Below are 17998 nucleotides of genomic sequence, written 5' to 3'. Positions count from 1 at the left end.
GTTTTAAAATTTAACGATCCAGTTTCTCGTAATTTAAGGACAAGATGTCTAACCGTATCTCTATGTGGAGTTGAAACACCTGGGAATTTCTGTACAAATTGCCTACACACGTCTCGACACGAGTCTGTTTTCACGTAAGTGTCATACATAAGAATTCTTTGTTCTAAAGTGAACCTTGCGGCTGGCATTCCAATCGTCTCACGGACACAACACACATACACACTGCAATAACACAAACAAGTAACTGCAAGTAACCAAGAATAACACTCTTGCGCACAGTACGAAATTAACACGCTCTTGGTTTACATTGCTCGCCACTATATTCACAGCTCTGTCTTCATCTAGTCGAGAAGGAACAAAAAAACTCCGAGCTCTGAGATTTCTGATTGCAAGGAAGCTCACGAAAACCATTCACTTTTAACGGTTTCGTCTGCAGCGTATTCTTGATACAGTGTTGCACATTCGAAACCTCCAAACGATTTCCATCGCCACAAAACTCTTTCAAGGATATAAACTTAAGCAGGACGTTACTGGTCAAAATTATGATTAAAATGTTCTATTATCTGTGGCTCTTAACATCGTTTCTAAAGCGTATTTTTTTGTGTATATAAGGGCAGAACTTGGATAAATTACAGATGATAAATTATAACACAGGTTAGTTCTCGTTTTGCAATATTTATATAAATGTCTGCATATGTCCGTAAAAATAAGCGGGTATTACAGGCCGCAAATGTCGGCATCTCCGTCAGCGCCGCCCGCCACGCTTCTCCCGATCTCTCGGCTGAAGATCGAAATGGACGCACTGTACATACATATCAACATTTCCCATACAGTGTTAACATTATTTTCAATCACCGTAATGCGCGCGCGCACGCGCACACACACACACACACACACACATAGACATATATACATACACACACACATATATAATTTAATGTCCACTGTTTGTCATAATGATTTTTCTTTCCTATAATACATTTATTATGAAATGCCAAAGAATGTTTAGACCTTCATAATGTGTTGCAGGGCTCTCTCCTTTCACACGTATCTATTTCCAACACTTGCAGCCTAATTAACTGTCTTCCATCCTTGACATGATGAGTCCCGATTGAAGCTAGTGTCACCGGCTCGTTTCACATTTCACTGCAGAAGCCGCCTGAGGCAATTATTATCTCGAGCATCAAACATCAAATGACACGGATGACAGTTGGAACATTTTTCCCGGATTACGGCGAAACATTATCAATTACTTCCATCAAGAACAGGTGGTCTTATATGTTATTCTACGTCCATTTAGTTGATGGTTACACGATTAGGCTTTCCATGCTATATTTTGCAAGCATGCTGACGTTGTTGATTTTTTCTCGCTGCTAACAGGGACCTCTCATCTGACAAAGTGCTTTAATGGAGAAGTCAGTTCAAAGTTGATAACGAATGCCCTAATGGAATGAATGGCTGTTCCAGCTCGTAGGTGATAGTTTGTGTAATGTGTCATCAGGAACGATAAGAAAAGGTTCTGCATACCCATTAGCTAAAACCTCCAACATTTTTATCGTTTTGATTAATTCTAGATAATAAATTGAAAGTAAATAGGTAAAGGTAAAGTTGCCCGTGCACATAGCACAGTCCCAAGAAGGCACATTTAGGGAATATTTGGGGTAGGGTCCGACACAGTCTCGATCGCGGTCACATTTTTTTGGAGGTGATGTGAACAGCTCCACGCTCTGGCTGCCTTTACTCCCCATGGTTGTCACCAGGTTCCCATTAATTTGAGGCTGGGCGAGTCTCAGAGCTGATTTATGCGGAACTTGAGTATACACGCGAGTTAGGTGGTCAGCTTTCGTACTCATAAATGTGGTTCCCTGGTTCGAATCCCTGTATGAGCATGGGCGTTGTTTGTGAGTACATCTTCATCAATTTCGTTCAATCATCACTCATTCTTGTCGTTCATATTATAAAAATGTGTCAGATTAATAGATTGATTTATTTGTTTTATATTACTTCGCTTCTTGTGCCATTTTTGGCTAATGTGCGAAGATGGGGATGTGTGATGATATGATGAAATTGATGAATAGACACTCACAAATATCCACTGATTTATTGTTAGATATAATGAATTTCATATACCATGCATTGTTATAACATTTTGCTACATGAATATGAATATTAGAGTTTTTCCTTATGTAGAAAGTAAAGTAGAACTGTTTACTTAAGGAATATTAACATAAACTAACATTTATAGAATCTGTAAATGTCTGAACTTCCACATTCAGTGCACCAGCTTCGTCATTTTGTGTATTTGATGTACGAATGAGAATCCTTGTGGTGGTGCATGCTTCCGACTCTTTGAACTTTCTTATTAAATTTATTACTAGATTCCTCTTTCTCTCTCCCTCTTCATCTATCCCTATTATTATTTCTCTCTATTTGCCTTTCACACACAAGTTGACTTTACATGAAAAGAACGTAGATTTCAGCAACCTACTGGCATGCATTTTTATTGTCAATTTACTTGAATGCCCTAACCTGCGACTGCAATGCATTCGTGGAATTCGTACTGGGGCAATGTCACCTTATAAGGAGCCTGCGGAAAAACTTTCTTTACATGCAACGTCATCATTGCTAGATAAGTAGAAACATAGACGTAAATGTATTTTGAATAGTCAGAAATCTGAAGAAAGTGTTCGCAAAGTGCGTCATAGAATATATTTGCAATATTGTGTGACTGTGATTCTGACCTCGTATTGTGATTGGTGGCCTACTAGTGCTGACGTTGCACGTGGAACAAGACTTTCTCCGAGGGCTTTGTCAATACAAGGTATTGAGAACAGACACTCAACTGTGAACCTCTCCTAAAGACAATAATTAAAATACCTCCGAAATGGAATTGTAAATGCACCCTTCTGTGTACCTCTCCTAAATTCTCGCCCTTAAAGAACCTCGTCCTGTTTTCCCAACTCGATTAATATTAAAATGAGGTAGCCAATTGGCGGACAAGATTATCCCAGCGGAAGAAAACATAGCAGGGGCAAGTGGACAGAAATAGAGAGACAGAGTCATCTAGTGAGAGGAAGAGGACAGAACGGTGCCGAATTTCAATTGCCCCAACTACAGAATGAGGCCGGGTTGAACCGTTTCATTAAGTGCTCCAGCGGTATTGATCTGTTACCTACGTTACATGGGCAAAAGTTAACATCGCCGCGGGTGGAACAACCGGCTGTCTTCGTTCTAGTAATTGAAGGGGTGAGATACCCACCGCTTTAAAAAGCCAATACGAACAAGGAACTCTTGTCCGCATAAACCCACATACAAACCTGTCAGAGTGATTACGAGTCGGTCCTCCCTCAGACTTGTTCCTCTGAATTTTAAGGAAGGGCAATAAATCCAGATATAACAAGGATCTGTTGGAGATGTGGATAAATTGTTTCGCCCTGGACGATGTACATATTGCAGCAATATAACGATGCGCAGGCGAACTTCCTCTCTTATTAGATGTACCCTTCCTTAAGCAAACAAAGACAATAAAGTTAGTGAGTCAGAGTTGTGAAAGCCCCTAGAATTGTTGTGGCGTAATTTCAGTAACCTAGAGAGTTCTCAATAATTGCGATAACTTGGCGATTATACAGCAGCGCAACGAAAGAAAACAGAAATATTAGACGCATAAAGCGTTAAAATTATATATTTCTGGAACAGCAACGTTGTCATAATAAATTAAAACCAATTCGAAAAGGAAACCACAATTGTCAATATCTAAAGTGTATTTTAGCTTAACAAAATAAAACAAAGTTTCTCATTGAAATAATTCTTGAAGCTTTCCTGGCGGCGAATGATGATGTTTTCTCGGGATATCCACCAGGTGATTTTCCGATAGGCTTCCGAGCTTTCAAAAGCTAACGTCACTTAGTCTTCAATCCTCTAGCATTCCGTCCATTGAAGTCAGAAGCTGCGCTACGATCCTCTTGTCCAGTTGCCAACCAAGCTTATCTCTGCAGGTGGCTATCGAATCAATTTCGTCGATGAATAGCGAAGTAACAAATCCTGCGCACATTCGCTTCCCATTCACCATGGAAGGAGCTGAGGATCTCGGGACAGTTGATGAGAAAGAACTTTGCTGCCGCTCTTGCCATAAGGGTTTTCCCAGTTCCTGGAGGCCCATGGAGCAGAACTTCTTCAGGAGGTTTGACTCCAATTTTGATGAAAACCTCGTGATAGGTGAGCGGAACCTCTATAAGTTCCCTCTTCTGGGCAATTTCTTTCTTGTATCCACCAATGTCATCGTAGTCGGCAGCTTTGACGTATCTCAAGTAGCCCTACTCCAGCCTTTTCACCTTCCGGTCTGAAAGCGTTGGTTTCGTGGCCGATTGGACAGTGCAGAAGGGGGGCCGTGTAATTCACAATTTGAAACTGGACAGGATTCTCGCCAGGCTTCAAAACGCTAAACGTGTCGTCTACATGAACCGGAATTGCAGATTGCTCGTCAAAATAGCATCTTGCATAATTATCTATGACGTCACCTGTGGCTGTTGGCACACTGTCGTCAAATAGAGCTAGGCACAATGATACTCCAGCTGGAATATCTACCTCACATATCTCAATTTCGTCTCCAGATTTCGCTGGAATGTCTTGTCTTGTAATCTCGTTCATCTGTATCATTCCGTACTCTTGGGAATTGCTCTTCACGTACATACTCGTACGGTGTTTGACTTCGTTTTACCTTTTAATAATACTTGTTTATCAACGACTAGCCGAAAATCCTTCACCTTTCTATCACTTAGTCGAACTTCAAATGAGTTGTCAAATTTTACCTGTTCAACCTTTACTTTGTACGAGCCTGGTGGTGGCTTTTGGTCTCCTGCTGGTAACTGAAGATCCCCTGGTCGCCCTTTGCCCATTTTCAATTCTTTTTTCACCGAGGAGGTACAATTGTCTCTCCAATATAACGATCGTTGCTCTAACATGGAAACAATGTTCCCTTGATTCGACACGTTCTTTCTTCAGAACATTGTTGACTCAACCCTTAGACGGCCGTTTATCCCCTATAGGGGATAGCAGGTATTTACGCCAACGACCGTTCGTCCCCTATAGGGGACAAGATGCTTTTGCGTGTTAGTATCTGACTTTTGGGACATACTGTGACTCTGTTTTTGTTCGGATATACATGTTTTCAGTTCTGCATGAGTCTTGAAGTATGTGATAAACAATCAGTAAGGTATAATTTTATTATCCTTATTTTCACAGTTCTGGGATTCGTAATGGCACTTTTACCGAGGGAAAATTTTGCACATTTAAGTCGCGGCGTCGCCGCGTGGGGCCCGCCGATTTTCAAATTTCGTAAACAAAAACAACACATTTCTCTTCTTCTTTCTTCTTCTTCTTCTACCCGATAACGGAAAGTTTGGTTTTTATGTGATAGGCTTATAGCTACTTCTATAGTGAAAAAAACGAGGTTAGTTTCAGAGATATAACATTTTATATAAAAGCATGTGGAAATTTAAAATTCCCGCCGAAAACGTCTCGGTCGTTCGAGCGTTTACCGGGAAAACACGCTCGGTCGTCTAAGGGTTAATTGTGACAGTAATTATTTTCAAATGATTCAGAAGCTTACTTATGAAAATGCAACTATGAAAAGGTTTCTTCGCAGAAAAGGATTTCGCATTTCTAAATAGTGGCAATGTAACGAGTAAGAAACGTTACATGCTTCCACTCAACACTTTGTATTAAGAACAACATATTTTTAACATGTATGCAACAAGTAGCGACTGGCCCGCGTTGTAGTACATATTAGTATGTTTTATATTCATAAGTTCGGTGTATGCATGAGTCTTTTATGTAAATCTCCTTAGCATACATCTATATCAAGACATATATTACACACAGAGCCATGTCTTGACGCCGTTTGTTTATATATAATTAGTTTCGTGTTTCCAGGTTCGGAGGTTTGGACCGTAAACGTATCGAAAAAATAAAAGTGTAGCATCCACCACGTCCACATTTTAGGGGTTGATTTTCGAAAAATCTGTTCTTAGTGGGTGCTATTATCATAAGTAGGGAACGGATTTTTAGGCGCAGCGCAGGACCGTCCCTAAAATATAGCTGTATTCATACCGATCATTTGAGATATGTATTTTAGGACCTAAAATCAAGTACAATTAACACACACTGTTGCACCTTTTTGCACCTTTTCGTCCGATTAGCACATTTATCCCCTTTTTGCCCCCTCTTTGATGCTTCAGCACCTTTTCCCTTCCTTTTCGTTGATGTCTTTTTTTAAAAAATTAACAGTAAAATAAATGATGATTTTAACTCTTCTTGAGGAGCTACATAAAATCCTATTGTCTCAATTGGTAGACCAGAATGCGAGCTATGAAATGGTACAATGTTATCATTGCAGCGCAAATAGTTCCAAAGACAATGTAGCAAAACCCGCGAAAGAAAACACAAACTTCAACAAAAAAACTATTGAGGAGAGACACAGTTCTCTTTGCGGTCGGCGCGCATTATATACAGAAGGTGCAGAAAAAGAGAATATTGAATAAAAGCAATTTATCAGCACCTTTTTTACAACTTTTTGAAAACATTTGCGGAACATTTTATTCCCTTTCACGATCATAATTTTGCACCTTAAAATCCTTGCTCTAGTCATAAGATTAAGAGTTCCCTATCTTTCAGGTTTCTAGATCCGTGAGTTCGGGTTGTGCGTTGAGAAGATTGTGAGTGAGTACAAGCTCACGGCACATGGGTGAGCGCACACTATTTTATTTTGGGATCGTTAAGGGGAATTTCACTTGCCTATCTCAACAGGAATTGTCCTAACTTCATCTTCATTTTTCACAGAAACTACTAGGTATATGAAGATGAAATTTTTAACCTTATGGTCTCTGAGTATGGGTTATCCCATAAGCTAAACTGCATGACAATTCGTCGAAACAAATCTTTGACCATCTTTTTCGGCACAAAGAACTTCTCATAATTACGGTTTGACATCATTAAACCACTATTATCTTCACTTTGTAAATTGGACAGAGCTCTTCCATAGATCGAATTGTATTTCTTTTCCTTTTGGATGCGGTTTCGATTGTTTCTGCAATGTTCTTGTTATACACAAATGTAAATACACAAATATGCCTTGGGAGTTGAAGAAGGTTGCATTAGTTATCAAAGCTGTGTTCGATAGAGGGATAAGTGTCGCCCGATTTGTGGAGGAGCTCTGGGCGATTAATAAAGTGAAATACACATTCTTTACTACCTGGTTACATATTATTATAGTAAACAATTTTTTTCAGTGGGTTCGGACACACACTATGTACAGTTCTGTTCAGTACCCAACAATACAATAAAACAGTGATATGGAATGAAGTTTTTCTTTCTCCGACTGAAGGCTCTTGCCCCCCTTAATCAGCGGGTCTGCGCACACCTATCGGTCTTCAATATTTATTAAAGTTCGGTCGTATCCTGTGTGCAATGTGCCTTCAACATGAATCGAATACGGGATCTGTTAATAACAGGGAAACAGCGTTGCTTATCCAAACTACATTATCTTGTAGGTCTACTGTTTTCTCACGAAACATATTTTTAGTTGTCCTACTTCTTAAGTCACATTTATTCATAAAACGTGCACCTAACTTCCAGAAACTTCTTTGCAATGTTTTTTAGCTTGTGTATTCAGGCTATTGCAAACCCATCGACCCCTCCTCTTTATATATATTTTCACACTAGTCCTGTGGTACATTGCGTTAGTTGCTCAATATACAGTCACAGGCAAAAAAATGGGCGACCTAGGTTATGAAATATTCGCTTCCCTGCAAGGCGTCATGTGTGTTGCCTAAATCTACGGCGGTGGTAGAAGTTGCCATTGAACATTTGCTACAAATAGCCACTTATGATCTTGTAGTTAAGCAACACACGTAAGGCTTTGCAGGGAAGCGAGTATTTCATGATGTAGGTGTCCCACTTATAGTATTGCCGATGACTGTACATCTCGCCAGGAGTGTTACCGATTGAACATGCGATTTGTCCTAATACCATGAGGTTTGTAATTTAACTAGTTCACGTAACGATCTATGATACCCTTGTAGTTATTGTGCATAAAACGGCACATCATGATGTGATAAAATAAAATTAATTTCTCCTTTAATCAGGAGGTTACATTTCGCTAGGCAAGGATTCTCGAATAACATGATCTTAGGATATTGGTTTTCTCGCTTTCTGATTAGATTTATTTTTAATAGTATGTAGGGTTATTGAATTTGAGCAGAAACATGATGCAGTTGTTTTAAAGATGCACTGTCGTAAGCAGAATTTCTTTTTTGGAAGGGACGGAATTGTAAAGGTGGACAGTACGTAGCTTTGTTCTAGAAGAGCAGGTTGCACAATAGAAAACTGTATATTTCGAGCTTCTCACTTTATTAATATTGTACTCGAAGAAAAATGGTAATAGGGTACCATTTGTTTCTTTCTAGTTGTAAAGTGATTTATGCCGGCCTCCGTGGCTGAGTAGTTATCATCGCGTTACAACACCAGGGTCTCGGGTTCGAATCCTTGCCTGCGACATGTCCATTCATCAATTTCATTACATCATCACTTATTCCCATCTTCACGATTAGCCAAACGTGGCAGATAAGCGAAGTAAAATAAACCAAATCAATCAATCAATTAACGGATTTTCGTAATATTTTCGTTTTTCTCAAAATGTTGGGAGGAGTTGTAGCCCCATCAGCTCCCCATGCGTAAGCCTGTAACTCTGGCTGTGCTGCAGATGTATTGCCAGTTCGTCTCCCGCAATTGCACAAAGGCTTCGGCTTAAGGGATTGTTGCCAGAGGCTTGGGTTACGGAAGAAATTATTATGGTTACGAGGGCAGTGCCTCTCGCAAAGAATCATCGCCGAGGAAAGATGAGTCTGAATGCGAAGATTTTGCTTTGTCCCGGCCCACTTCAATTGTTCTCCAAGAGTTCCAAGTGCGAGACACGCGGCTCTGCTAATAAACAAGAGAATGCCTGAATGCGTCTCGGGAAAGACAAAAGGGAGCAGCGGGGGATAAGGTGCAGATGGAAAGAGACTCTCTGCTTCCTCCCCCTCTGCTTCTTATTGATCTTCTTGTAGCCAACTGCTCCGTAGAGATGCTGCTGACAATTCCATTTCATTCTCTCTTTGGCCCGGAAGGAGGTTGAAGGGGGAGTTATGGAAAGAAGGCACTGACGGAATGCGATTTCACGTATTTGATTTGTTATCTCTTGAGGGCGTGTTGCTCCTGTGCTTTGGAAACGGGAGATTCTGGGTTCGAATCCGATAGCTGAAGTCAACGTTGAGGACGATTGGGGAAAATTAGGCACATACGTATGTTATTAACCAGTAAGAAGGCGCGTATGGGTAAAAATTACACAAGCGACTTTGAAATGAATGTTTGATCAATTATAATGAGTTCCCTAGTCCATTCTTTTCAGTACCTTTCCAGAACACGCTTCCCAACGTCAGAAACTTGATTCACCTGCGAGTCTTCTTTAGCTCCGCTCCCACAACCATACTGCCTGGGCCAATTTCTCCCACAGACTTACTCCCATTCGTTTCAGTTTGATATTTCAACATGTTCTCTATTTTTCACATTTTTATCAAGGGTCTCCCCGGTGGTGACGTTGCAGCGTCTTCGTCATGCAATCAAGGTATACGCGGCGAAAGCAATTATACAGTGGTTCTGATCCCATTTTTAACTCTAGGCCCAGTTGCGATTAGCCTATCTGTGCATAAAGTTGACTAATAGAGCACTTCCATCAATCAATCATATTTATATCAATTGTGTAATACAATGAAATGTTCAAACCTAATACAATTAGTTCAATGAATGAATGTATTATTATTTGCATGTTTTTCAAATTATAATTCGGGTATTTACGAAGTAATTTTGCTTGTGGATAAACTTTACCCAGTGCGTGACCTTTCGGGTTGAAGAAGAGAAACTTACAAATTATCGATGGAGCATTCTGTGTATCTTCTATTTGTATTAGTGCCTTTCTCACATCGCCATTTGAAGTTTTGGCTCCTTTGAGAGAAAATATGGCTTGGAATTTCTAGACGAATTGAAAGTCTTATGTCTTACCTTAGTGCAAAACAGGGTAACTCGTCTAATTTGTGAAAGAGAGCTCTTACAAGCACGCGCAGCAAGAAATGCTTCTGTAGAGTTCTAACAAGAGCGAAGAGGTGACGCGCAATGTTGCCAGCAACTTAAGCTTAAAATACGAGAAAGCTGCTATGAAGTTTTGCACACACACTCAAACTCAAAACGAACCCATATTTAACACATTCTGCAAAACTATGTTTAGCGAATGACTGTCGAGGTGGGATACTATTTAGGGGCATGTACAAGAATTTCCCACAATAAAGTTAGGACGAACGTAAGACATTTTAATAATTCAAATTCGTAGAGAAAATCTTCGTCCTTTACCTCATAATTTCTCCTTGTATTTTGAGGAAGTTTTGAGTTGAGAGCAGTAACTTTAATTCCCAGTAGTTAAAAGTTTTGTAAATTAATTTTCTTCGAACTCTCTGGAGGAGTAGGTTCGTAGTCTTAATAAAACATGCAGTATTTTATTTGTACACTTTTAATTTTCTGTCGCTTTTTTGTTAAATTTGGCTAATCGCGGCGATGAGAATAAGTGCTCAGTGGATGAAGTTGATTGACTCTAACCGGGAATATTCGATGGCAAGGACCAGTCGATGCCTTGACCACCGAGCGGCTGCTTGAATGAATAATTGATTGTGTTTACTCCATCGTTTGTTTCACCATACATGATCGTCGCAAGAAGACTCAAAAGTAGAAAATGAAGGTAAAATAACAAAAATTGGAATAGTAATAAAAAACAATCTTCTGAAGTAGACTACATTTGTTTTTGTAAGACAAATAGTTTATTTTGAAGTGGTTTCTAAAAAGTGCTGAAATGTTATGTACTTTAACTCTGAGCGCTCGCCAGCCTCCACAAGTACACGCGAGTTGCCCAAGCATGCTTAAGTGAAAATAGCTATATATTGGCAATATATACGTATACTTTGTCCATTCAAAATTAGCGGGAAATATTTTATAAGTTCATATTGAACTTTTAGTGTTTGTAAAGCACCTTACGACTCCAGGGGTCCTTGGTCCTGGTATAGCTATGGGTCTTGTTTGTTAGTGTGCCTTAATCAATTTCATAATTATTATCACCCATCTTCGTCTTCGCGGTTAGCCAAAAATGGCAGATAAATTAAGTTAAATAAACCAAATGAATCAAACCTTCAGCACTCATCCTACCCCTCATAGTAACGTATATTTATTTTGTTATTGCGTTACAGGCACGATTAGCTTAATATTACATCAAATACGGCGATTCATATATTTGTATATTTAAATATCTTAAATGTACAATAAAATCAACAACAACAGTACAAAAATTGAAATCAACGCCGATTCAGCCCATGGATGCACACTGAAACTTTCTTATAATACAAATATATAGTAACCTCGGCACTCTGTACGTACCCCTAGACCCCAGTGGCCTTCTCCACCTCGCAATTTTATAGAACGACTGTGTTATTTTATTTAATATCCTATCTGCTTTTAAATTTCAAGCTCTAGCGTTGCAGAATCTCCAACAATGTTCAACACGGAGCAGTTTTCCACTTGCCGTCACCATCCCATCTCTGCACTGACACATATTATAACCGCAAATGATGTGAATGAACCCATAGAACTAACTTGTATGCAAATATATCTACCAGACTAAATGAAACTATGCACTACGCTTCATAACCTCATCACATTTACTGTACATGAGCCTGGATATGTCCTGCCATGTATGGCTTTCTTTCGTGTTGAGCAGGCTTATGTGTACCTACGTACTGCATTACGCAGGTCAAGCCACACGCTGGTTGAGCTACGAGCCATAATATCAACATGCATTCTTATCAGCGTCTCTATCATCTGACTACACCGTGTTCCACTTTCTCTTTCATTTAATGTCCAAAACGCACTTTCCTGTTAGGAAATTTCACACCTTTTAGTGTTACTTGTGCCATTGTTATGTTTCTTTAAATCAGTGATTCCCAACAAGGAGTGCCGCGAGATATTTTAGGGATAAACGAAAAACGAAAAGAAAAATATAATTAGGAAGTAGGCAAAATAAGTAGTACGATGAAAAAAATACGTACTTTGCATCTCTAATCTTTATCCACCAATAATTTCGACTGGATTGTGTCACCTTTTGATTTCGCAGACATTTCGGAGGAAATAGATTTTACAACTTTCTAACGAGATGAATTCGTTGATGTCTGCGCTGATTTCACATTCAAAGTTAAGTTCACCAGGAGTGATGCATAGGGGGCTGTTTTTTTGGCTTGGACCGGCAGAGGAGTATCCTAACCTAGCGAAGAGAATAATGGGCGTACTTTTGCCCATTTCAACTTCATATTTGTGCCAGCAAGCTTTCTCTGCTGCAGCGACAATAAGACCCAAAGCAACAAATAGACTGCATGACCTTGAGGGTGATGTGCGTGTTTCGATGTCAATTGTAAGGCCTTATATCAAACGTATGTGCTCCAAGCATCAATCGCCAGTCTCACATTAATAAAACAAAACTCTTTTGAGTAATTTCCATTCGATTCTGACTTTTGCTCCTTACATTACCTTTCAATAAATGAAGAACATTAGTACTCGAGTAGGTATTTTTCTTAACAATACATTCATCATGTTCCTGATAACATGTTCCACTTCGATTTAAGACTAAACATGAAAGAAAATGTAGCAATGGTGTCTCAAGCTTTTAATTTCGTTTCCAAGGTTTTCGCGAATGTAAGAAGATTGGGAAATCCTGCCTTATATGGAGATTTCATTACTGTTTGAACAGTTAAGAGTAAAGTGCCTTTGTTACAGACGTATTGTGAAAACAAACCTTATATAAGTAATTTGTCTTGAATTGTACCATCATATGGACCGTCTGCTAAAATGGAATGCCAATAACTGAGTTATAAATGGGGATTTAATGATTCCGTAATGAGCTTAATTTTCCACTGACTGTAGCTCTCAAGGTCATGGAAACACCTTCTATGCATACATTGCAAAATCGAATCTTTTCGTGCATAAAAGTATTGTTAATAAAAATTTCTGTATATGTTGAAGAAAGCAAAGCACTTACGAGAAGTGTAAGATAAAAAAAAATATATATATATAATAGCTGTACAAGAATTATAACAGTTCACTCCCACAGAGTGTGATTGGATCTATTCTCTAGGATTGCAGCCATCATTTTTTTTTTTTTTTAAATCGAGAATTGAACTTTTATAAGAACTTGATTTTATTTCTTTGATGCGCCACTATTGTAATATTATCGTATATCGACTATACCTTTTCAACATATTTTCTCTTTAAATATGAATTTTTGACCACACATCATGCGATTCGCTATCAGTCTTTGAAAGGTTATTTGTTCAAAATATAAGGCAGTTACGATTAGAGTTACTGTTTTTGTAAATAGCCTGTTACGGTTACCGTCACTTTTACTTAAATCAATGCCTTAACTGCAAATAAGATTTTTTTTTACTTTTACTGATGATCATCTAAAATTTATACTCAGGTTCATTATAAAAATAAACGTAGTAACTCATTTTTTAAAGAAACTTGTTACAGTTACGCACTTAAAAAATAACTAGTTACAGTTAGTCATTTTTAAAAAGTAACTATTTACAGTTTCTCATTTTAAAAAGTAAATCATTGCAGTTTTCGGTGCTCAGAAAATGTGACTTACTTGCAATTAATGTGTTACAAGTAACTGGTTAATAAAAGGCACTGACCCTTATTCGCGTTCTTATCGCGTGTTCTATACTGTGTCCATGGAATCTGTGGAGCAAATCTGCGCTCAAAGGGAGAGAACGGGAGAAAGGAAAACAGCGGAGCAAAACCTTGCCCGCTTGTGCAAACGGCTGCTAGCTGCACTCACTTACCCTTTAAGGCGTTCATCAAAGGTCGAGCCTTCTCGAGTCATCACTTGCGCAGAATCCTGATTTTCTTTCAATCGCTCCATAGATTCCCGATACAAAGTATAGACGCCATTTGAGTATCTGAAAACATTTCTTTACATCTTCTACATAATGTTTATGTACCTGTACCCTACACTTATTAATGCAAGTGGAATTCTTTCTTTCGCAACTCTAAGTGAATGTGTTTTTTCCTCTCTCGCAGTTGGTGGTGAAGGAGATGAACAGGCTGGGGATGATGATAGATCTCTCGCACGTTTCGGTTCGAACGATGATTGATGCGTTGCAGGCTACGAAAGCTCCAGTGATATTCTCGCATTCGTCTGCGCATGCGCTCTGCAACAGTTCCAGAAATGTTCCAGACCACGTTCTTCGCATGGTGGTAAGTACCTAATTACTTCCTTAATTCTCAAGTTTGGATTTCCAACAAATATTTTTAGGTTCATCAGTAAATAATTCTTCCTGATATAGACCATTGTCTGCTAATGTCTATAACACGCAATTAAGTACAAATAATTCAGCAAAGATTTCTCAAGTCGGCTCTCACGGTAGAGAAAGTTGGCTAATTTTTTAAGAGACAAGGTCAGATGTGAATAATACGTTTATAATCTGTGGCTTGCTTCGTAAATAAAAATAGAACTGAAAGACGTTATGTTATTTGTAATAGTGTTTGTTTATGATAGAAATAATAGAACCTTGTACAATGGAATTAAGTTTCTTATAATGCATTGTAGCTTAAGTAACATTTTAAATTTCTGTGTCTGTTTAGTTCCTGAGGTTTGAAAATCTGTTGCTCGTTCTATTGGTATTCCCGATGCATAGTGGTAAAGCTGTCGCCCTTTAATTAAGAGATCCCGGATTCGATCCTAAATGGAGACGCATTGCAAAGTGGTTCGGATTCCACTCAAACCCTAGGCTCAGTCCCGATTCTGTTATCTTAACATAAAATGATTTAAAAACCAACTTTGGCTAATTCGGTGAAACTATTGTCCATTATATCATAGCAAGTATGGTAATACGAAGAGCTCGGATTCTTATTAAATTAACAGTGGTCCCGGGTTCAAATCTCGTACTGGGAATGGCTGTTTATTGTGTGTTCCTTCATCAATTTCATCATATCATCTATCATTCTCATCTTCGCGATTAGTCAGCACTTGCAGAAAAGCGAAGGAAATTAAACCAAATCTGTCAACCTACCTTACGTAATTACATATATTTTCGTTTCCATAAAGAAAAATGTAAAATGTCGGCGTATTTTAATGTTATAAACGAGTTACATAGATTTTATATTATATATTCTGAGGTAATTTACACATTTTCGGCATGGAGTATACATTTTTACATATAATGTGGTGTTTTTGACATTTTCGCAGTTTTCATTGATTGTGCACATATATTGTGAGACAAACATTCAAATATGGTTTTTCAACCCAAAAAGTAACATTCGTTTAATTTTGGTAGACTTTTTTTTTATTCGATGAGAATATAAATATTGTGGAAATTTAAGTGACCTCTCACGGGGTCGCAACAGGCTTATAAGCTGTTGTCTGTCATACATGTTATCAGATTACCACTATCATTGATTTAATGATTTAGCTTATTTTACTTCGATTTTCTGCCACTTTTATCTAATGGTGAAAATAAGGATTGATTGGTGTTATGAAGATGTTCATGAAGGAATCTCACAAAGAATATCCATGCCTAGAACAGAATTCGAACCTGAGATCCCTGGCATCGTAGCGCACTATCGGCGTGCATTATTTGACAGAATGAAATACAATGTTTAAATAATAAGATTGTAGTGTCTGAAAATGGCATGACGTTGTAAGGGGTGCAAAATCGACGCACCCAATGTAGAGTACATGTTATGAAGTTAAAAGTTCAGTTTCAACCATACCACTGTGGAAGGCCGGAAGCTACCCTCTATCACTAATGTTGACAGTTAATTTAACATCCCTGCGCTGGCGAATATTATTTCATTCAATTACTTTTAGTCTCCTCCCCATTGTAAGTCCATTACATTTACTGACAAACATGATGCCGCGGTAGGGTATCTGACTACCATGCGAGAGACCCGGGTTCGATCCCCGGCGGGGGGAACCGGCATTTCTTCAATCTGTTCAAGCGCCCACCCAGCGTCGTATAAAGTGGGTACCTGGAAGAAACTCTGGGGGGTAAAGACGGCCAGGGGCATGGTGTTGATCACATCACCCCAACCTTCGGCCGTGATAATGGAGCCCTAACTCCACACCCCCTATACGCCTTTATGGCGCTGTGCATAGCACAGGAGCACTTTACCTTCGTAAATATGTTGCAGGTATTGAGCTCCAAGTTCAACTTTGTCTATGAGAGAAATGTCAAAACCATCGAGATGGATGATGAAAAACAACTTAAAAATTCCTATGCCCCAATAACACTCCTGCCATCACGCTGCTTTCAAACCATGCACATTTGTTTTATAATTTTAACGTTTGATGATAAAATATTTATAAAATCTTTCTCTAACTTCTACTCCTGGGGCACGAAAAAATTCAATACGGATGTCTATGGAGTATTTATTTTAACCATAAGATCAACACTTTTCACATTTTATGATTTTTTATGCAGAAAACTGTATTCCGTCTGTGGTATTTATATCAATAACCATGTTTTTTGTACTTTTTCTGGTGTCATGGTTCGGTGTTTTGCTGTAGTGTTTATTTAGCTAGCAACCATAGGCGTGATCAGCCTAATTTTGGGAATAGGTGCATTAAGGGGAGTTTCAATTGCCTATTTGAACAATTTTAGCGTAATTGTCGTAACTTCATGTTCCATTAAATCAGGTTCAGTGTTTACACATTTTCTAATGCTTATTACTTTATAAATTATAATATTGTATCTGGTAACTTCATATTTAATACTCTGTATGATTTAATATGTAAAGAAGTATTATTTAATACGAGTTTACTGATTATTATATTAGGAAGGAGGGAGAGAAAGAATTGAGAGGGAGAATTTCAAATAAAGGAAATAGCTCACGTTTGTGAACTTCGAATATATTTTCAACATTTTAATGGTAGTTTCTACAGTTTATATTTTTGGAGACACATTAAGGGTGCCCAGGTACACCTGGTCAAGACTATTAGAAGTAGAAGGCTGGGGTCAGACACGCCCATTTCCGCGACCGGCCAGGGTGTGACGTCACGGGAGGACAAAATCCAGCTGAGCTTTTACCCCATACCGAAAGAAACGTGTTTACTGTTTTGAAAGGCTGATCTGTTTTGTTCTTTGTGCTTTAAAAGGCTATTTTTTCTCGTAATTCTTACTTGTGTGGATGTGAAGTGTTGTAGTTTATGTTGCATTTATAATGCCTTCCGAGTGCGGTGTCGCGACGTGCAAAAATAACGGGAGAAACAGTAAGAATATTAGTTTTCACAAATTCCCAAAAGATACTGTTGTTCGTGCTTCGTGGGTTGCGCGATGTAAACGAAAAGACCGGTTCAAACCTGAAAACAGTAGGGTTTGTTCAGAACATTTTTGTGAAGAAGATTTTGAAAGAGATCTGCAAAATGAATTGATGGGACTTCCTCTTAGAAAAGTACTAAAAACGGGCGTTTTACCTTCGCGTAATTTACCTCGTGTTAGCTCCCCCAGGAAGTCCGCCCGGAATGATCGACAGGAGGCCAGGGAGACAAGGAAGCGTGTGAAGCAGTTGGTGGACGATGTGAATCCCAAGAAGAAGCGACGGACAGAGGAGACCTGTCACAATGATGCTCCCATCAATTTTGTACAGGAGGAGAATGAACAATTAAGAGCGCGCGTACAACACTTGGAGGAGAAACTGAAAGAAGAAAAGTTACGAAACATAACACTTACAGCACAACTTTCGACTTTGCGGAAAACACTTAATCCCATTAAACAACGAAAAATCATCTTCAATCAAGTTCGAGGAATCCTACAGAAATGTTTCTCACCAGGCCAAATCGACTGTTTGCTCAACTGCAAATCGAAAACCCACT

At 38.8% G+C, this 17998-nt stretch overlaps 1 protein-coding gene across 1 annotated transcript in view; it reads left to right on the top strand.

Annotated features, from left to right (window-relative positions):
* The window catches only part of LOC145992314 (dipeptidase 1-like), a 246471-nt gene that overhangs the window by 199875 nt on the left and 28598 nt on the right, over positions 1 to 17998 (top strand). The window contains exon 8 of the mRNA XM_083128698.1: positions 14206 to 14382. Within this exon, the coding sequence (XP_082984824.1) occupies positions 14206 to 14382 (177 nt within the window). The remainder of the gene's footprint in view (positions 1 to 14205; positions 14383 to 17998) is intronic.

The sequence above is a fragment of the Lepisma saccharinum genome, chromosome 9 (assembly GCF_977018435.1).
Source record: "Lepisma saccharinum chromosome 9, izLepSacc3.1, whole genome shotgun sequence".
Taxonomy (NCBI): Eukaryota; Metazoa; Arthropoda; class Insecta; order Zygentoma; family Lepismatidae; genus Lepisma; species Lepisma saccharinum.
Note: the sequence above shows the minus strand (reverse complement) of the source record. Positions and strands in the feature narration are given on the sequence as shown.